Source organism: Macaca fascicularis, chromosome 12 (assembly GCF_037993035.2).
Source record: "Macaca fascicularis isolate 582-1 chromosome 12, T2T-MFA8v1.1".
Taxonomy (NCBI): Eukaryota; Metazoa; Chordata; class Mammalia; order Primates; family Cercopithecidae; genus Macaca; species Macaca fascicularis.
The window spans coordinates 131,805,752-131,828,388 of record NC_088386.1 but is presented as its reverse complement, the minus strand read 5'-3'; the positions used below and the strand labels follow the sequence as shown (position 1 = coordinate 131,828,388).

The 22,637-nt window shown below is 45.1% G+C and overlaps 1 protein-coding gene across 13 annotated transcripts in view; it reads right to left on the bottom strand.

The window, feature by feature from the left end:
* Positions 1–22,637, bottom strand: part of AGAP1 (ArfGAP with GTPase domain, ankyrin repeat and PH domain 1) — a 645,437-nt gene that overhangs the window by 223,085 nt on the left and 399,715 nt on the right. For 12 of the 13 annotated variants that reach the window (XM_005574702.5, XM_005574705.5, XM_005574700.4 and 9 more), the window contains one exon: positions 2,840–3,008. In XM_005574702.5, coding sequence (XP_005574759.1) covers positions 2,840–3,008 — 169 coding nt within the window. Of the gene's footprint in view, positions 1–567; positions 2,669–2,839; positions 3,009–22,637 lie in introns of those variants that run through there. The other variant, XM_065526313.2, reaches the window with a different exon arrangement.

Genomic DNA, 22,637 nt, shown 5'->3' with positions numbered 1-22,637 from the left:
GAATGAAACTGAGCAATGGGAAATGCCTTCCAAGGACACACAGCTCACTCCCTCAAAGAGAGAGGCCCATGACACAGCCGATTCCATCAGCTATGGCACGGTTTAGAGGGCCTTTGTATTATCTACTTATAATCAAACATTAGAGTTTCCCTTAGGACAACAGTGGCATTTGGCTCCAAGGAACGTAAGTCTCAAGATGAAGAAGTTCGAAATCCTACTTTTACATAGTGAACGCTTCTTCACAGAATTGGTGCCCTTCCTTCATATCTGTGTGCCTGGCAAATTCCTATCCTTCATTCAAACTCAGCAGGTATCCCCTATTCCTTGAAGCCTGGCCCACCTCCTGGGGTGGAGCCGACCACAGCATCACTGTGTCTCCATGCCCTGCCCTTTACACAGCCCTGCTGGGGTCTGGGGCTTGGTGCGACCTCTGTCTACTTGTCTCTTTCCCCAACAACAGGGGAGATTCCTGAGGGCAGGAACTGTATCTCAGGCACACATTAGAAAGTCCACAAATGGCATGATTTAGCCATTCCACAATGTATATACATAATTCAAAACACCGTGTTACAAAGATAAATAACTTTTTATTTAAGTTTAATTAATTCTATTTAACATATTTTTATCACTTTAAAATTATAAAAACGAAACTCAATAAACACTTGTCGACTTAAATAACTAGATGACTAGATGCGATGTGATGGGTCAGAAGGGGAGGTGGAAATGGAAGAATTCTAGAGGTTAGGGACTCCATATCTATAGTTTGCACAATTTCTGGCACATAATAGGTGCTTGATATATATATATATTTTTTTGAGACAGAGTCTCACTCTGTCGTGCAGGCTGGAGTGCAGTGGCGTGATCTCACCTCACCGCAACCTTTGCCTCCTGGGTTTAAGCGATTCCCCTGCCTTAGCCTCCTGAGTAGCTGGGATTACAGGCACGCACCACCACGCCCAGCTAATTATTGTATTTTTAGTAGAGATGGGGTTTCACCATGATGGCCAGGCTGGTCTTGAACTCCTGACCTCAGGTGATTCACCCACCTCAGCCTCCCAAAGTGCTGGGGTTACAGGCGTGAGCCACCGCACCCGGCCTATAGATATTCTTTGAATAAATGAATGACTTTACGTAATGTGCTAATGCAATAAAGCCTTCAGCTTTTTCCTCACTACAGATTGTTTTCTCTTTCTTGTGCCCTTCTTTTCTCTCTTCCCACCCCATAGTTAGCACACCGCTCTAGTAAGAAAAACCTCACGCACGTCTTGGAAGAAAGGTCGGCAGGTCATAGAAGCCCCAGGAAAAATACTGTTCTCACTTTTCTGGGAGGCACTCAAGACTCCTTTAGCATAAAGCCAGTTTTTATTTTGATGAGAAACAACAGCTTGTGTTTGTATTCAGCTTTCCCAGCACTATCATGTTATATTCTCTGACATTGCTCCCCTGCAACACAGGCAGGCCAGGCAAGAGCACCCCAATGTGGTGGGAAGGAACCAGCTCAGGGACTGCCTAACACTGTGCGGTGGAGCCCAGGATGGAGGACCCAAATCTGAACTCCTCTGTACCATCCTGCTCTCTCCTACCAGTGTCGTTCATGCCACAGAACCAGGCCGTCAGCACCGTCCCTCCTTAAAAGCACTTAATGCTTCAGAAGAGGAAAGTGCAGCATTAAAGACCAGAAACTCTTGTAGGAGAGAAATCTGTTTTTTTTTTTTTTTTTTTTTTTTTGAGATGGAGTCCTGCTCTGTCACCCTGGATGGAGTGCAATGATGCAATCTTGGCTCACTGCAACCTCCGCCTCTTGGGTTCAAGTGATTCTCCTGCCTCAGCCTCCCAAGTAGCTGAGATTACAGGCACCTGCCACCACGCCTGGCTAATTTTTGTATTTTTAGTAGACATGGGGTTTCACCAGGTTGGCCAGGCTGGTCTCGAACTCCTGACCTCAGGCGATCCTCCCGCCTCAGTCTCTCAAAGTGCTGGGATTATAGGCGTGAGCCACTGCGCCTAGCCAGAAATCTGTTTTAAGAAGACAGGATGTAGGTGGGAGAGAAGAAAGTTCTGGACTTCCTACTGGAGAAAATGCAAAATTCTTGAAGGGATTTCCCTATGCTGAAGGAGCCTGACTGTGTGTGTGGGAGGACTCAAGAGCATCTTCACCTTATCTCTGATGAAAAGCAATGGGAAGGTTCATGACACAGGGCAATTATTTGCAAAAACGTAAATAAAATGAACAACGTCATTTTGGATGGCTTGCAACTGGGCACAGAAGCCAGGAATTTCTAAACACATCAACATTTGAGAAAATACTAGCTTTCTCTGATCCTGAATGAATAAAAAATCTCCTTTAAAAGAGAATACAGAGAACCAAAGTTGCATTAAAGAATGGCAGATAATTAAAATATAATAACACAAAATTTACATTTTATATAGGTCAAATGATTTCCTCTGAATCTTGCGTCCGAACGGTTTTTCCACTTTCATACATACAGTTACCGCAAATGAGTTAATCTTTGACATTTAACATTAATTCATGCTTTTCAGAAGGCCCTTAAATACCCAGTTCACATGTTAAACTTCACTTTCCACCACGTGGCCCCGCGAAAGGCCTAGATGCATGGTTTTTGCAGCTGTGATTCAAAGCACCATTTGCTTGCTGGCATTTGCGGAACTGAAAGTTTAAAGGAAATGATCAGCCACAGAAGTGATAAGGTTTCTAAACCTTAATCTGTAATGTGATAGTTACCGCCTCCACTTAACCTAAGAGCCCAACAATGTCCTCAAGCCTGGACCATCTGTTGCCGTTGAACTTGATTTCTTAGTGCGTTTGCTGTAAGCTTACCTGAATTGGGTGAGATGTGTAAACTGCTCATGTCCTTGGACAGGCCATTGGTTTTAGGGCTGGAGATAGGCGCGCAGGCCGACGTGGCTCGGGGTGGCCTCTTCCCTGGGACTTTCACAGTGGTTCTCAGAAGGTCAATCTCCTTACCATGAACATTCTGCATGTAATCCTGTTCAAAATGTTAAACATCCAAGAGAGATAAAAAAAAAAAAAGACCTTTTACAACCTAGAACAAAAGGGTCTATCAGATGTCATGAGTTATAACCCTAAGACCCTTCCACTGTGGAAAGCACTTTAAAAATAATGAGATTTTTATCTGCAGAGTACTGGTAGCATCATCATTATATTTAAATCAGAGCTTTGCTTCTGTGTCCTGGAACTAACCCAGGAGCTAGAGATATAAGGAGAGACACAGCAGGTACCTCCTTCAAGGGGCATTAGGAAGTAAGTCTACACATAAAATCTGATTTTTTGAACTCTTGCTTATCAGAGGGTACATTAGGCTCCTCCCATAAATTCCAAATAAAATTCCATGGAGTAGGAAACCATGTTGTAATAACCTTTCTGTTTCAGATGGGAATGTCATTAAAATCTTGATAAGGCTGAAGCTGTCTGGTGAAAAATCAGGAGAAAACTGGAAGTAAAAAGGTCAAGTGTTTTGCTAAGAACCAGGAAGACATCCAAGGGGTGGGAGTTATGGCATCAAAAAAATAGGGAGCTCAGGGATGGATACAAAAAAGCTGGATGTTAGAAAAAGAATCTGGCTTTCTAGGCCTTAGAAGCACATGACCAGCAGCGATCAGGGAACTACCAGGACGCCTCAGTGGACAGTGACGGCTCTCTGGCAGCTCACTTAACTCACCGTGGAGTCAAACAGTACCTGGGAACTGGCTGAAGGGCAGGGAAGGGGGAAGGTGAACAAGCAACTGAGAGCCGGGGGATGGGCCTGCTGGCCAGTGAGTTACTGATCCTTTAGTGCATCATCATCATCATCATCATCACTCAGTGTTACTTATTTATTTTTTTTTTTGGTAATGAGGCTCCTTGCCTGCAAACACAGTATCTTAAACACTCTGGACACATATTACTCAATATCACACCTTAAGAAAGAATATATACTCAGCCCTCTGTAACAATATAACAATTAAAAAAATACAAAATAAGAAAATATTGCATTTACGTTGCATGAGGTATAAGTAATCTAGGGATGATCTGAGGTATACGGGAGAATGTGTGCAGGTTATATGTAAATACTATGCTGCATTATATAAGGAACTTGAGCATTTGAGGATCTTGGTATTCTGGAGGGTCCTGGAGTCAATCCCGCATGAATACAGAGAAATGATTGTATTTGGGAATCACCCTTGGAAAAACAACATTTCAAGTGTTTTAAGACTCTGCAGGAAGTGGGAATAAGTATGCTCTTTCTTTGGCAGCATCTTGGTGAATTCCCTTTAGATTTGAAAACCAATAAATTTGTCTTTGTTATAAGTAATTAAGTTCAGGTGAACATAATTCCATTTCATTTATTAATTTTTTTAGAGATGGGGTCTTGCTAGGTTGCCCAGGTTGGTGTCCAACTCCTAGTCTCAAGTCACCCTCCCAAAGCACTGGGGTTACAGGCATAAGCCACCGTGCTCAGCCAACGTAATTTTAGAAGAACTGCCTAATAAACTCACATGCTGGATGCAAGGGACCGTGGCAGGGTGGGAAAGTGGGCTGCTGTCTTTTAACTGCCCAACGGCAGTTACCTGATGCAGAGAGATGGTCGGATAAAGTTGTAGAATCATTATGCAAGGGTTGGAAGCCTCTGTCTCAAGGACTAGGAAACTTGGCCAAGTGTTTTGAGGGAGCTACTGGGACACAGGGTAGCAGAGAGGCCAAAGCGAGATCCCAGTGGCTTCCAGGAAACAGGCTGTCCACCTTTTTTTCTTTTTTGAGATAAGAGTCTCACTCTACTGCCCAGGCTGGAGTGCAGTGGCATGCTCTCAGCTCACTGCAACCTCTGCCTTCCAGATTCAAGTGATTCTCCTGCTTCAGTCCCCTGAGTAGCTAGGATTACAGGCGAGCAGTACACCTTTTAATTGCAGGACAACACCCACACTGGTGAAGGAGTCACAGGTTTATCAACAAATAGATGTTTGCTGATAGAAGAAACAGCACAACAAACGCCATGAAGTACACAATTCCAGTTCAGGGGAAAGGAATGAAACCGTGGGTCCTTGGGGCAGAGGATGAGAAGATCTGTTTTCTCCCTGCCCAACCATGGGAAGGTGGGTGAGCCTGGGGTGTGACAGTGCAGACCTCCCGCAACCGACGCAACTAAGAGGGTGCCACGTGGAGTCAAATCAGACTCAAGGGAAAAGGGTGCAGGAATTCTCAATGGCAGGATGGGCGGGAGGAGAACCTCTTACATGAGGGCACAGCCACACTGGCGGGGGACATTCTGGCAGAGAAATACAGAAATGCAGGTTCCCCTACACCAGCCCCAGAGGGACAAGATGCTTCAGGGTCCTTGGTGACCCCTGAGGACAGAAGTCTTGGTGCAGACAGAAAGCTCAAAACACCAAGGTCAGAACCAGGAGGAAGAACGATGGGCTGAAGACCACTGGAGAAAGGATCAGAAACTGCCACAGTGGGGCAAGTTCAGAGGCAGGGGCGAGGCCGGGCATCCCCGGCAGAGGACAGACAGGCCATCCAGGCGGAAAACCCTGGCACGCGTGCATCTCACATCAGCCCAGAGGCCGGGAGCAGAGGTGCCCGGCCACCCGAGGCTGCTGACTGGCCATTTCATCTCACAGGGTGGCTCAGGGAGGATGGCCTGACTCAGGGCAGGCTGGCCGGAGTCAGCCACGGTCCCATTGGAGGAAAGCTGTCATGGTGGGTTGGGGGTATGGGAGGGTGGTATCTGGGCTGGGAACCACAAATCTGACTTCACCAGCCCCCGAAAGGAGATTCCACTTGGAAGCCGAGAAGCTGGACTCCACAAAACATAAACAACTTTGAGAGGATATAGACCAAAGACAGAAAAAAGTTATTATTGAATTAACTCTGTTGAAGTAGATGGAAGGAAAGGTAGAGCCGGAAGAGACACAGGAATTCTCAGGACTGTGCTGTGTTGAGGATGACAAATGAAAAGCATATCAGGCTGGGTGCGGTGGCTCACGCCTTGTAATCCCAGCACTTTGGGAGGCCGAGGAGGGTGGATCACTTGAGGTCAGGAGTTCAAGACCAGCCAACGTGGTGAAATGCCTTCTCTACTAAAAATATAAAATTAGCCAGGCGTGGTGGCACGTGCCTGTAAGCCCAGCTACTTAGCAGGCTAAGGCAGGAGAATCGCTTGAACTTGGGAGACAGAGGTTGCAGTGAGCAGAGATCGTGCCATTGCACTCCAGCCTGAGCGACAAGAGCGAAACTCTGTCTTGAAAAGAAAAGAAAAGAAAAGAAAAGAAAAGAAAAGAAAAGAAAAGAAAAGAAAAGAAAAGAAAAGGCAAGGCAAGGCAAGGCACACCATAGAGTGGTTAGTGTTGGTCATTTCTTAAAAAAGGTTTTTCTCAAGCATCTTTAGTTTACTTCCATTAATATCCACTGAAAATATGCAAACCCAACTTTCCAAACCAAAGTTAATGCTTGTAAATAATGAATTCCTTCTTGCACAGTTACTCCTTTAAAAATATCAACTTGCTATAACTTTCTTCCTTAATGCCAATTCTTAACAAATTAAAATACAATAACAGGAGTGTAATTGAGCATTTATTGCTTATGGGCTCTAAAATGAGGCTAATCAGATAGTGACTAAGCCTCAGCATGGGCTCTTTTAATAGGCATGTTTTAACATACAATAACCAGGATATTTTATTTAAAATTATTATAGAAATGAACCAAGTGTCTGCTCTCCAGATTCGAAAGCGGCAAGGGAACCCATTTATCTTAAGCTCAGCATGGGCTAAGGGATCTGTTTTCTTGCCTGAGTTAGGCATTACAACCTCAGAACTAGCTCTAAAAAAAATCGGTATATAAAATAGCCAATTCTTATATTTCAAGGCACTGTACAATTTTAAAAACTTTACAAAATGCATTTCCTAGTCAATAAAAGCCCTCCGACTCAGTGCTTCACACACAGGTGGGAGGTGAAGACACAGGTATCTGTGGCTTCTAGTTCCTCCCAAGAGGAACGACACTTTCTAGTTCCTCCCAAGAGGAACGACATTGGTTTTGAAAGAACTGATCCTTTTCATCTCTCTCCCCAGCTTGGTACCTGAGGAATTAAAGCTACAATCACTAAACAATGTCCTCCTTAGAAGTCAAGGGGCTGTGCAGACCCTTCACAGGTCTGAGGCAGGGTACTGGGTAAAATTAAGACAGAAAGCTTGATTCTGATATGCAAATGTTACAGATACTATCCTTCTCCATGTTCCTTGTTGAAAATGCTGATCGAAGATAAAAGAGGAAAAACCCTTTAACAAGGCATGAGGGTAATTCAAAGCCAAGTACTTTTAAACAGCACTTAACAAGTCCCTGGGGCCCACTCAAGAGCCAGGCCCTCCAGAGGTGCCATCTCCTGCCCCTCAACAGCTTGAAAAAGTAGTAATTGCAAACCTATTTGCATTTTCCTTCTCAAGTTGTCCATGATCATCATGCGGCTTATTTTTTCCAAGCAGGCGCCAGAGCAAAGGGACCTGTTTCCGAACCCGCCAATCGCTCGGTAACTGTGCCTTGCTGTCCCCCTGCAACCCTGCTCCGGCACCTTTGCCATCCCTTGTTTTTTACATTTCGCTCCTAATTATGTTGCATCTATTGCCGTACACTTAATTAGCTGCATTAATGTGATTTCTTTTCACATAGTCAAGCAATTAAGAGCTATGATTGAGTTTCATTCAATTAGCCTCAACAAACATGCTAATTGATGTCCCAGATGCAAATGAGGTGCAATGAGAGAAACCTGCTAGCAATTGAGAGCCGTGTCAGAGACCCACAGCTTTCGGCTTGCTGACAGCAGCACAGCTTAACGTGGCGCCCGCCTTCTGTGGGGCTGCCTTTGGAGAAGGACGCAGAGTCATTAGTACCTCGGTGTACCAGATCCCTCCTGATACAGAGAATTAATTGATTCGCTGCTGTATCACGTTGTCCTAGAATTTCACAGTTATGTGTTCCCAGGACCGGGAGGTTACCAAATGAGTAACACTTGGCTCCAGTAAGGAGGGTGGTACAAAGTCCTCATCAAAATACCATATGAGGCTACTAAAAAATATACAAGAATTCTCCCCAAAACTACAGAGGGAAAGGTGCGTACATCTTGTCTTGGCAATCCCAGATTCCACTATGTGCCTGATGGCCTCTCCCGTCCTCAGTAAATGGTGAGTTCATCTTAGTCAGCTCTGGGGCATTTGGCACTTGAAGTTAAGCTCAAAATACAGCAATCCATCAACAGTCCCTAAAAATACCCTTACTATATTGATTCTCATTGCCTCGCATCCGGAGGTTACCTTTGGCTGTCTGGTGAAAGATGGTTTGCTGATGTGTTCACAGGGGTACTAAAAGCAGTTAACAAGATCTTAAAGCTAAACTGAAATGCATAAACTGTATGATTGGCATCTCAACATTAGATCAGAAATAAGCATAAGGCTTCGAAAATCTGACAGTGCTGACGCGCCGCTTTCTTCAAGGATAGATAATGTAATCAGCATACTCCATTTTTACGTATACTTTACAAAAGTATTAAGACTTTTAATTTACATAGTTCAAGGATGGAAAAAATAATGGAAAATAGTGGAAATCTTTTCCAATTCGGTTTCTCCATTAAGTTCTAAACTGTACGTGTATGTTGAGAAATATAACATTTTATATTAATATATAATACTGAAAAGATAGATAACTCTTCAGACAAATCAATAAGATTTTCAAAACAATTCAGAAACAGTACTTGACTTTTTAGTGCTGTGTTGACATTGGTTTTGATGGTGCAAACATGCTGGTGATTAACATGAATCAGAGTAGTAGCCCCAAACTGTACTAGTCACCATCACATTATTCACTGGCATGTTCTTTAAGTACGAACAAAACCAGTTTCACTTACAGATGTTCTGAATACACTTAAAAAAGAAGTGCTACTGATTTTTAAACATTTCACCCTTTGAGTGCATGTCTTCACCTCCTCAGGTATGACGTGGAAAGCAAGCATAAAGCATTTTTGCTGGGTACCAGAGGGTGATGGTTTTCTTACAGAAAGGCACTTCTGCAACTGTTGGAGTTGCAAGCTGAACTAGCCACTTTTTTGGTGGGACAACATTTTTACCCGAGAGAATGACTATGCCAGACATTGACTGACTATGGCTTTCACTTCTACGTATGTGGCAAACTTGTATCTCTAACTACGAGCTTGATACCTTCCAAAGACTTAGCAACTTTTCTGACAAGATCGGCGGTGATATGAATGACATTTTTTGATGCTCTATGATGAAAACGGTCACTATTTAGAAATCTGCATACTTCATTTCAAAAATAGTTTTTCTTGAAATGGCCGGGGTATGACGTCACATGCATGGATGCATGTGGATATGCCTGCGTGGATGAAACACACATAAAAGATCATTGAAAGGGCAAGTCAGTTGGATGGATGTTAAGGTAGTAGAGGAGGAAAAAAAATTAGTGATTTCACATTGCAGTACTAAGCTTTAAGAAACTATCACATGTTGAGTTTTGGTGAAGTATGCAAGAGGAATATCCACAATGATCTGAAATGATGACTGAAATACTCCTCCGTCTTCCAACCACACATCTGTGTAACATGAGATATTCAAAAACTAACCAAAACAACCTATCACAACAGACTGATGCAGATATGAGAATCCAGCTCTCTTACACGAAACTGGGTATCAAAGAGACCTAAAAAATATATAAAACAATGCAACCCTTCTCATGACTTTTTATTTTGAAAATTATATTTTCACAAAATTATTATTTACATTAACATGTAACGGGTGGTTTATTGTTAAATGGATTACACATTTAAAATTTTTCTCAGTTTGAATTTCTAACATGATGAATATCAATAGACAAAACCTATATGAACAAATGTTCTTTGGGGTCCCTCCATAATTTTTTTTTTTTTTTTTTGAGACGGAGTCTCTCTCTGTCGCCCAGGCTGGAGTACAGCAGTGTGATCTCGGCTCACTGCAATTTCTGCCTCCCGGGTTCAAGCGATTCTGCTGCCTCAGCCTCCCGAGTAGCTGGAACTACAGGCACGTTCCTAAGCTCAGATAATTTCTGTAGTTTTAGTAGAGATGGGATTTCACCATGTTGGCCAGACTAGTCTCCAACTTCTGACTTCAGGTGACCCACCCGCCTTGGCCTCCCAAAGTGTTGGGATTACAGGCGTGAGCCACCATGCCTGGCTCATACTTTTTAAAAAGATAAAGGGGTCCTGAGTCCAAAGTCTTGAGAACCACTAGTCTAGATTTATGTCTGCAAAGCAGCCACTGGCTCCATGTGTACGCTTTTATGTACACAACCCGGGAGGAGCAAACGGTTGCACTGTGGAAAGATAACGTAAATGTTTTCACATTTGTTTGTTCCTCCTCCTCCTGGAGGAAAAGAACGACTCATTATTTCCTATTTTTACTGCACTTCATGAATATCCAGCGTCAAAAGGAAGCAGTAATTTGTTAAGTTCTGTCTTTAAAAAGCCTCACTTCTGGGCTTAAAAAAAAGAAAAAAAGCCGGGCGCGGTGGCTCAAGCCTGTAATCCCAGCACTTTGGGAGGCCGAGACGGGCGGATCATGAGGTCAGGAGATCGAGACCATCCTGGCTAACACGGTGAAACCCCGTCTCTACTAAAAATACAGAAAACTAGCCGGGCAAGGTAGCGGACACCTGTAGTCCCAGCTACTCGGGAGGCTGAGGCAGGAGAACGGCGTAAACCCGGGAGGCGGAGCTTGCAGTGAGCAGAGATTCCGCCACTGCACTCCAGCCTGGGTGACAGAGCGAGATTCCGTCTCAAAAAAAAAAAAAAAAAAAAAAAGTATGTAAGAGAAGCCATCGTAAAGTCCACTGCTATTCCCAAACTCCATTTAATGTTATTTTCAAAGGAAACTAATCATAAAGACATATATAGGACCACTCATTCAAAAAGATCAAGCAAATGTTCACGTCCCACATTCATGAATAATAAACAATAGCCTCGTACGTAGTCACAGGTGCAGACCAAAGTCATGTTCCTAAAAATACTGTGAAAATATTGTAACACTATGAAAAATCTTCTGGCCACATCCCTTCAGATCACAGAACTCAAAGAAGACAATTTCACTTCTCTCCAAAGGATCATAGTCACAATAGCAAGGTAGGAAGCAGCTTCAAAAGGAAAAATCCCATGAGAAATAATTTTGTTTCCGATGACAGCCAACAGCATTCAGTGTTTCTCTTTCAGAACTGCCTTCCTAAAGACTACCTGATCCATGCCTGCAAGTACATGAGAGTGACCAGCAGCCATGGCAGGAAGAAGGCACCTGGCCAATCAGATGTGTAGCACGGATAGAGGCAAACGGCTCATGCTTATGGAATTCACTGGTCTTACCATGTTCCCCATCATCCTGAAGCAGCTGGATTGATAGAAGGGTGGAATGGCCTTTTGAAATCATAATTACAATGCCAACTAGGTGACAATCCTTTGCAGGGCTGGGGCAAAGTTCTCCAGAAGGCCGTGTATGCTCTGAATCAGTGTCCAATATATGGTACTGTTTTTCCCATTGCTAGGATTCACGGGTCCAGGAATTGAGGGGCAGAAATGGAAGTGGCACCACTCACCGTCACCCCTAGTGACCCACTAGCTAAATTTTTGCTTCCTGTTCCCGCAACATTATGTTCTGCTGGCCAAGGGGTCTCAGTTCCAGAGGGAGAAATGCTGCCACCAGGAGACACAATAACAATTCCATTAAACTGGAAGATTGTCACCTGGCCACTTCGGGCTCCTCCTACCTCAAAGTCAAGAGGCTAACAAGGAAGTTACAGTGTTGGCTGGAATGACTGACCCGGACTATCAAGATGAAATCAGTCTATCACTCCATCATGGAGGTAAGGAAGAGTATGTGTGGAATATTCTTACTTAGTAAATCCTTTATTGGGTCTGGGTCATTACACTACACATGGTAAAAGAGAAGGTTGGTGAGGCCTTGTTGGGGACCAGTGGTGGCAGCTTCTCGTACAATGGAGAGTTCCTACATGACGGCAAAAGCAAACTTCCCTGCTCCAGGTGCTGCAGAGGCCAGCATCCAACATGTGTGGGCTCAAGTCCACCAGCCCAAAGGGATAAGTTATTGTAATACAAATCAAAAAGCAGAAAATTCCAAATCGAATTATGAATACACCTCTTGCTTCTTGATTGTATCTGTCTTGACTGACCTACTATATTGAGGTTTACACTGCGGGAAAGATTTTTCTCATTCTAGGTTAAAATGAGCATTACGCAGTTGTAAGCCACGCCTGCTCAAACCTAGCCTGTACAATGAATGCCTCGGATATGAAAACAGCTGCCTGTCTCTACACAGTCGCTGGAGGCCTCTCACTACAATGAACTTCAAGGAGCCAGCACCATTCCTTTGCTGTCCTAGTATTTTAATATTTGAATATGGCTTGAAACAACTGGATCAACAGATCCTAGAAATTTTGTTATATGGAAACATTCACCATGGTGATACTGCCTGTCTGGGTCTCTTTAAAACTTCAGATTTCTTTGGATGAATTTGCTGAAATGTGCAGCTAAAACAGACAGTATATATATATGTGTGTGTGTGTGTATATATATAGACAGACTATATAGATATATATATATATTTTTAGACAGAGTTTCACTCTTGTTGCTCAGGCTGCAGTGCAATGGCATGATCTCGGTTCACTGCAACCTCTGCCTCCTGGGTTCAAGCAATTCTCCTGCCTCAGCCTCCCGAGTAGCTGAGATTACAGGTGCCCGCCACCACGCCTGGCTAATTTTTGTATTTTTAGTAGAGACGGCGTTTCTCCATGTTAGCCAGGCTGGTCTCGAACGCCTGACCTCAAGTGATCCGCCTGCCTCGGCCTCCCAAAGTGCTGGGATTACAGGGGTGAGCCACCGTGCCTGGCCAAACAGTAGAGTTTTAAGACAGCAGAGCATACACATCTGTCCTCTGAAGTGAATATCGATTGCTACATTGTGTCTTCTGCCATCAGACCCAAGGTAACACGGAGAAACTCCCACTTCGGTTTTTGGTTTTTCCCCCATGACAAATGGTAAGTACTTCCAATTTTTAAACTTTCCACCTAGGCCTATTTAGAACTCTCCTATATGTATTTTTCCCATGCACTGCTTTTACAGGAATTACTCTGTTTTCCTAAACATAATGCCTGCCAAGGGAGTTCACAGCACCTTGCATTAGATTCCATTCAAATGAATCAGGTAATTCACTGATAACCACACTTGTCTGACTTCCTAAAGAAGTCTTCCGAAGACAAAAGTCCACTTTCTCTTGGTCAGGGAATAAGCCTCGAACTCAGAGCACCTCCACTGTCTTCCGAGTTGCACACGGAGGGCATGTCATTCAGCCACTCAGAGTCCCCACGTCCACATCTTTAAAAACAGTTCTTGCTTCGTGATACTGTTGTGAGGGTTCACTGAGATAATACTGAAGTGTTTAACAGAGCGCCAAAGCCCTCAATAAATGTTAGCTCTTACCACTCTTGTCCAATAAAAATACTGAAATATTTTCTCTCTGACTTTATGGGACAATTTCTTGAGCTAAAGGTGTTGTTCCCACTTGAGGTAGCAATTCTGACATGATAAGTCATTAGGGTTGACCTGCAAAGCCATTTTTCACTTTGCAGCACAGGGGTGGAAACACAAAAAAACCTGTCCTCTGCAAACGCATGACATTTTCTGCTTTTCCTTCTTTCTCTTCCCTCACCTTTTTTTTTTTTTTTTTTTAAGTGGGGGCGGCATGTGTATGATAGTCAGACATTTTTATTGCAAAATGCCGTCTGGAAAAGATGCAAAACAAAATTGCTAAAATGCAAGGGGGGGAAAAAAAAGGGGGGGAAAAACAAAAGGCCCCGTTCCCTTTCCTTATTGAGTTCAAAGGCATAACATGTAGCACCCTGCAGCAAATGGGAAGCTACACTAATTTTAAAGCCATAAAACGCTATCAAGTGCCCTGCGGGGCAGGACTACTCTGAAGCTAGTGGCACCTAAATAAGACATGGTTCATTTACTTCGCAGCTTAGCCTAATGTAATCATCAGCGGATTTTTAGCCTAGAGTTGTAACAGGCAAATAGCCGATGCGGCAGAGGCAGCCCTCCCAGCCATCGAGGGGGCTGCAGCTAGATTGCTGTTGATTAGAAAATTTTTCAGTTTTGACAAGCACTTAATGAACATAAATCGCACCTTGATTGGTTTCCATTTGGGGCCACAGGCACACCTGAGAAGAAACAGGCTTCTCCAGCCCCACCCCTCCCTACCTTCCAAGACCGCGGCAACAAGCCCACAATCAGGTTAGGAGCCAAGTAAGAAAATATTTATAAAATATAATAACGAAATTCAATTTCTTAGAAGTAAAAGAACATTCCTCATGACCCCCCACAGTCATCCTCTCCCACTGAGTCCTCGGCTGTGACTTACTGTTGCTGAGGAAACCAGAGGGATTGGATTTATTTACCTTGCGTAAGAATTTTTGGCCTCTATGAGTAACACTAAAAGGCCAAAAACGGAAAACAAAATGTTATCAGTTGGGTACAAAGGACGGCCAGAGACGATCTGACATATCACGCTGTATACTGGTAGGACAATGTCTCTTGGATTCCACTGGAAGCTTAGAGACTCAAACCCTTCAGCCACACTGTTAAATCTGCTATTTATAGAAACACACATATGCTCTATTTTTCATTTTATCAGGAAATGCAAGAAGGCGGAATTTTTCAGTGTTGAAAATAGGTTAGATAGGATCTACGCTATTTAGTGGTTTAATTTTTAGAAACATGAGGACTTGGTCAGGCGCAGGGGTTCATGCCTGTAATCCCAGCACTTTGGGAGGCTGAGGTGGGCGGATCAGTTGAGGTCAGGAATTCGAGACCAGCCTGGCCAACAGGGCAAAACCCTGCCCCTACAAAAATATAAAAATTAGCAGGGCATGGTGGAATTGCTTGAACCCTGGAGGCGGAGGTTGCAGTGAGCTGAGATAACGTCACTGCACTCCAGCCTGGGCAACAGAGCGAGATTTTGTCTCAAAAAAAACCAAATAAAACCAAATAAAACAAAAAACAAACAAACAAAAAAACAGAAAAGAAAAAAATAAGAGGACTTATTTTGTCCAGTCTCACCCTACTTCCATTCACTGTGTGTCAACAACATCAACAATGAAATGTTGTGAGGACAGCTTTCGGCCCTTTTATTTTTAAATCCCAAACATTTCCAAACCCTGGGGGTATATAAAATAAAGAATTCCTTAGACAGAAATAGACTTTGATAAAGAATCCTTTTTGCGTTTGTGTAACAGCAGTGAGTTTTTCAGTAGGCTCCGTTTCCAACAAAAGTTGTCAATATGCCCTGAAAATATTTCTACTTTTATGGTGGTCTAATACCTTGGCTTTGGAACTGTTGCTATATGGGAGAAACAACAGACCATACTCTTTCAAACAGGTCACACGAATGACAAAGCTCCTTCCCAGGTTACCCAGGTGCCTGGCAAACTCCGGGGGGCCCACGTGACCATGTCATTGCTAGGTGGTTTTCTTATCACATGGCTTCCAGACCACCATGCAGGTTACAAAGCCTACAACGTTCACTGCGGTGAGGACTGGGCCCAGCAAATGTCCCATGACCAGAGTGCTGGCAAGGTTGGGCAGGTTTAACATTCAGCCATACTCTGCAGCTTTCCCATGTTACAGTTTTTACATTTAAAACCCAAGCTCTGTATGCTCACATTCTTAGCAGCATTGTTCACAATGGCCAAGATGTGAAAGCAAGTGTCCATCACGGACGAACACAATGTGGTGTGTACATATGACGGAATATTACTCAGCCTCAAACAGGAAGAAAATGTTGACACACATTACAACTGGAAGAACCTTGAGGACATAATATTAAATGCAACAAGCCAGTCATAAAAAGACAAACAGTGTTATGACTTCATTTATATGAGGTTTCTAGAGCCGACAAATTCATAGAGACAGAACCTAGATGCTGGTTGCCAGGGGCTGAGGGGAGGGGGGATGGGAATTAGTGTTTATGGGTAACATAGTTTGTTTTGTAAGATGAAAAAGTTCTGGAGGTTGATTGCCCAACGACATGAACCTACATGGTACTACTGAACTGTATACTTAAAATGGTTAAGATGGCAAATGTTGTATGTATTTTACAATTAAAATGAAAAAAAAAAAAAACAACAAAATCCTGAAGCTTTTCTCCCACCATCGAGATCCTTCTCTAAGTTGCAGCAAATGGAGCCAGAATATGGCCGAGACATATTTCTGCTTCCTAAAAGCATTGCATGGTGGATTCCTTCCACAAGGTTTCAGGAACTCTAGTCCTACAGATTTAACAAAAGGTTAAGCATATGGGCTAATTGTGCCTCCATCCATCCGTCCGTCCGTCCGTCCGTCCATCCATCCAACAAGCCAGTGTTCCAGATGTTAGAGATACATTGGTAACATATACATCCTTGCCTCAAGGAGCTTCCAGTCTTGTGGGAGAATCAGAGAGATGGCCCTCTAGAGTAATGTGAGACCACACACAGCACAGGTGCTCAAATAGGCCGAGTGGGGGAAAACTCCCAAGAGGAGGCAGCATTTAAGCCAGGATTACCAGAAAACATGGCAAGTATGAGAAACTAAAAGCAAACAAAGACAGCGATAGAGCAGGAAGGGGGTGAGAGACGAGTCTGAGGAGGCAAGCTGGGGCAAGAGCAGGGGCACGGACATCATCCAAGGGGGAGGAGGGATCTATCTCCATCATTGAAATACAGAAAAGAACTCAAAGGAGGGAAACAAACAAAAATATGATTAGAATGACAAGGTGAAGGTTCAAAGCAGTTGAGGAGTAATCGCTATTCTTCGTACAGCCAACAGGTTGTGGAAAACTTTATGAGCAGGCCACTGCGCTAGTTGAACTGAGCAAAAACGTAGGATGCACACTCAGGGGAGTATGGTCTGCAAGATCATCTCAGTGTGACTTCTGACGCCATTCTGGATGAATTCCCAGGAGGAAGAGAAAACGGAGGCCGAGGTTATGGGTGGAGGAAGAAGGGCTAGCAAAGCAATCACTGCATAATTGACCTTGAGAGGCTCAGTGATTCTCACACTGTGCCTGAGTCCCAGGACTCCACAAAGCCATGTTGGAACCAACATGGAGGTGGGTGGGGAAATGGCTGGACCGGAAACCATGTCTGATTCCCAGTTCTGTGTTCCTTTGACCTGCACACTAGAAGGATCAGCTAAGAAAGGAGCTGACTCTCACTTTAGAATCAAGGAGGGGAAGAAATCTTAAGATGGAAGGAGGTAATTTAGATTTGCAAACCACAAAGATCCAACACCTTTACTTCACAATCTACATAAAAGAAGTTGAAATGAAGTTGTGCCCATAGCTCTGTGTGTGTGTGTGTGTGTATATGCGCATGTGTATGTGTGTATGTATGAGTGTGTGTATTGTATGTGTGTGAGTGTGTGACGTACGTATGGTCCCATGCATGTGTTCACAATACATTTTCACATCAATTGTCTGTTGGAAGCTGCCTCAAATCCTATCGTGGAAAGAGGCAGAGCTGCAGTACGACTCGACACAGGCAATATCTACACATCAAGGTTGCCGAGGTGACATTCATAGTAATGGCTTGAAGGGCCAGGTGTCCCTGTGAAAGCAATCCATGCGGAAAGTTGGACTCTGGCTGTTCCCAGGGAACTGAAGAACATTCACAGACTCAAGGATGTGAGTGTAAGCTCTGTTCAATGGGGATTATTTCTTTAGTCCCAAGAACAGCCAACCAACTGAGGATTCTTCCTGCTTCCCCCGAGCTGACTCCTGCCAGTCTTGGAAACTTGCAGAAATACCCGTTGCGGTTCGTATTGTTTACGAAACCGTTCCCATTTGCCTAAAACAGACAGCTCAGGCTAGAACAGCCATGTTGGTTTGTTGTCATAGAGTTCCAGATCTTTGTTCTTTAATAGCTGTATAATCTCCTCATATACCTCTAAATGGATTGTTTTTTGGATTCCAGTGATGTTTTTAGATTTTGCAGCATTTGTAATAGTGCCGTGTGAGTGATTACTTGTGTGTGTGTGTGTTCTCCCCCTACCCTATGTCAGCTTAGGGAGTCTATGTTGTACGACGTGGTGAGTATTGTTAGCTCAATCACACCACAATCTGTAGAACAGAGCCAGGATTGCCAAAGTTGAGGGTTGGAGTCCAGGCAGTTCAGAAGCAAAGATGCTGAAGGAGTCACATGATCGGAAGCTTCATTGTGGCGGCACTCAAGTCACTGTGACCAGTGCGTACTAAGCAATACCTATGTGCCACTCACATGACAACCCCTGGGCAGACTGTGGGGAACACAGCTCTCCTCCTCAACGATGTACACTAGATGGGGCAGAAAAGGACATTCTCACCAGAGGCAATGACACACACTAGATGGGGCCTGGGAACCAGGGCGGGCCATGAAGGCACAACTGTATGATGGACACGGTGTACCCTCATGATGGACAAGGCACATCCTCACCACAGACACGCCACACCCATGCCACAGACACGGCACTCCCATATGAGGGACACGGCACACCCACACCACAGACACGCCACACCCATGCCACAGACACGGCACTCCCATATGAGGGACACGGCACACCCACACCACAGACACGCCACACTCATGCCACAGACACAGTGCTCCCTTATGATGGACACGGCACACCTGCACCACAGACACGGCACACCCATGCCACAGACACGGCACTCCCTTATGATGGACATGGCACACCTGCACCACAGACACGCCACACCCATGCCACAGACACGGCACACCCGCACCACAGACGTGCCACACCCATGCCACAGACACGGCACACCCGCACCACAGACATGCCACACCCATGCCACAGACACGGCACACCCGCACCACAGACATGCCACACTCATGCCACAGACACAGTGCTCCCTTATGATGGACACGGCACACCTGCACCACAGACACGGCACACCCATGCCACAGACACGGCACTCCCTCATGATGGACATGGCACACCTGCACCACAGACACGCCACACCCATGCCAGACACGGCACACCCGCACCACAGACATGCCACACTCATGCCACAGACACGGCACACCTGCACCACAGACATGCCACACCCATGCCACAGACACGGCACACCCACACCACAGACATGCCACACCCATGCCACAGACACGGCACACCCGCACCACAGACATGCCACACTCATGCCACAGACACGGTGCTTCCTTATGATGGACACTGCACACCTGCACCAGACACACCACACCCATTCCACAGACATAGCACTTCCTTATGATGGACATGGCACACCCGCACCACAGACACGCCACACCCTTATGATGGCCACGGCACACCCGCACCACAGACACGCCACACCCTTATGATGGACATGGCACACCCGCACCACAGACACACCACACCCTTATGATGGACATGGCACACCCGCACCACAGACACACCACACCCTTATGATGGACATGGCACACCCGCACCACAGACACGCCACACCCTTATGATGGACATGGCACACCTGCACCACAGACACACCACACCCATTCCACAGACATAGCACTTCCTTATGATGGACGTGGCACACCCTCACCACAGACATGCCACACCCATGCCACAGACCGGCACTCTCTTATGATGGATACAGCACACCTGCACCACAGACACGGCACACCCGCACCACAGACACGGGCCTCCCTTATGATGGACACGGCACACTGCGCCACAGACACGCCACACTCTTATGGTGGACACGGCACACCCGCACCAGAGAGACAGCACATGAAAGGCCAAAGGACAGCTCCAGGCACCTTGGCTTACGACCAAGAAAGCAAGATGAAATCATTTTTGATCTTAAGATGAATCACGCCTTCTGCAGCAGCGTGCCATAGACTTGACATGTCTGACTACGCTCTTCTCAGTAAGAAAGGGAGGTCTGTCTTTTTGGTCATCGCAGCCTCACATCTGAAAATCTGGCCTTCACATTTGTCAATCCAGTAGCCTGTACAGGAGTTATTCTGACTGTCTCAATGTTCTGGGGAAATCAGTGAAAAGTTTCTCTGAGTGTAAATGAATATTCACCACCTTAAGAAGTTCGAGGTCCACCCTAGCAGACATGTGAAGGTGGGTGAAGAGACGGATCACAGATTCTTAGTGAATCCTCGATCCAGGTAAAATATTGCAGTCCTGTGTGAGGAATTCGTGTATTTACAAAGGCAATTATGGGCACTGAGCACAGCCACGAGCTGCTATTCTACATAGCATACGTATCTTTTTTTTTTTTCCTTGAATGATTTCTTTAGAGGAAAATACCCACTTAGGAATCATCACAGATCTTTTTGTTATCTTTACATCAGTAAAAAAGTGGGTCTTCCGTCTCATTTTGAAACTAGAAACTTTCTGAAATCTGCCTTCTGATGATAATTTTAGAGAGTCCAGGTTTGGCTGCCCTGGCTTTGAAAAAACAAAACCAAATCTCGACGACACACAGAATCAAAGGGTTTGTGTGTTGCAGGGGAGTCCAAGCCACTCAGTTAGAAATTAACCTGCCCAGTAATGAAAAGAAGGAAAGCTCTTTAACAATTTTAAAGGAGGAAAACTTAAGAAGGAAAATTCCAGTATTGCAGGTCAGGAAGAAATGACAGAGCTACAGCTGTTTTAGTCTGGGCACATGCAGAATGGAAAGGAATCTAAGAATGAGATTTTTTTTTTTTTTTTCTGAGATGGAGTCTCACTCTGTTGCTGAGGCTGGAGTGCAGTGGCACCACGTCGGCTCACTGCAAACTCCATCTCCTGGGTTCAAGGAATTCTCCTGCCTTGGCCTCCCAAGTAGCTGGGATTACAGGCACCCACCACCACACCTGGTTAGCTTTTGTATTTTTCGTGGAGACGGGGTTTCACCATATTGGCCAGGCTGGTCTTGAACTCCTGACCTCAGGTGATCCAACCACCTCAGTCTCCCGAAGTGCTGGGATTACAGGTGTGATCCACCGCGCCTGGCCAGAAGGAGGTTTTTTAGAAGTCTGAGCAGTTCATGCACGTCAGCCAGGTATGGCCCAGAAGGGAGGAGTTTCACAGTTGCCAAACGACCTCCCGAGGAAGCCCAGAGAGCCACGATCGGAACCCAGGTGAGCTTTCCTGGACAGGGGCACCGTGAAGTCCTTGGCTTGACCGTGAGGCCACCGAGCTCATCCTTCCAGGTCCACTTAGGAATCCCACTGCACACATTTTTGTCAGCAGGAATTGCAGCCATGCACTCGATGGCCGTGCTCGCGACACGGAAGATGAATAGGTGGCCACGCTGAACTGTGAAGCCCTGAGGTCCAAGTTCTTTCTCATTATGCCTCCATTTTTCTATCAAGGTGCTCCCTAAGGCTCACATTTAAGTCCACAGAAAGGGACTCTCAGGGTCTCAGAACAGGCTGCCCTCGATCCCCCTCAACTGTGATCCAGCGAAGTGTCTGAAACCCTGAGACACTCATATATATTTTCCCCCAACAAAGTTAAGCAGTCAGGGCTTTTTAAAGGTCTTGGAGACATACAATTTTTCAAAGACACAAACATGTAGACCACGGAGCAGCAGCAGCAGCCAGCGTGCTTGCTTTGACCGTGTCAGTCTTATTTATACGTTTGGGGTTATCTCTGCGAAATGCCAAGTGGAGGTAAAGGAGCTGGTAGGGTGGTCAGTCCCGGAGTAAGTGTGACCAGGTCCCAGCTTGCCTGGGACTTCCCTGATTTCAGCTATGGCAGTCCGGCACCCTGGGAACCCCTCAGTCCTGCAGAAAACCAGGGCGATTGGTCACCCCATTAAGGCAGTTTCATTCATTATTTGGTTGAGCTTTCTATGTGTTATCTAAACTGAGTTATAGGTTTCATTTAATAATAGCATCTTGAGAAAGAAAGATGAAATAACAGCATCTTGAGAAAGAAAGACGAAATAACTGAAGGCTTTTTTTTTTTTTTTTTTTGAGCCCCAGTTTTAGTCTTACCCCCAGTAGCTTCAACTTCAGGACAGCGTTTTCCTTAGAAATCCAACTAACTCCATTAGCTTTTGTTTGCTAAGAGCTTTTGCTGAAAGTTTTAGAGCTTGCACTCGTCAGAGTATGAAGTGACTCTTTCTCATTATGCTTCCATTTTTCTCTCGAGGTGCTCCCCAAGGCTCACATTTAAGTCCACAGACATTATTAAGTTTGAAGACAACGTCATCAAAACTTCCTACCCAGTGAAAGAACTCATTCTCCACGTTTCCAAAACGGACACCTTCCAGCCAGTTCCCAATGTCTACTTTCAAACGTACCCACTAGAACAGATGTAACCTGAGCGTCTGCAGCGGGGCACCTCTGTGTGACCCGAAAGCTACGCAGACGCTCCTGGACAGGCTGGGCAGCCCCCGCCTACTGTCAACCAGTGGCTGAACATACTCTGCCAGGGAAGCAATGATGTGGACGCTGTAGGTTCATTCACCTCTCCCCACTCTGGCACTGTCCTTGTTATCCTGCCCTACCACTGGCCTTTAGGAATAACCACAGCCAGGTGCAGTGGCTC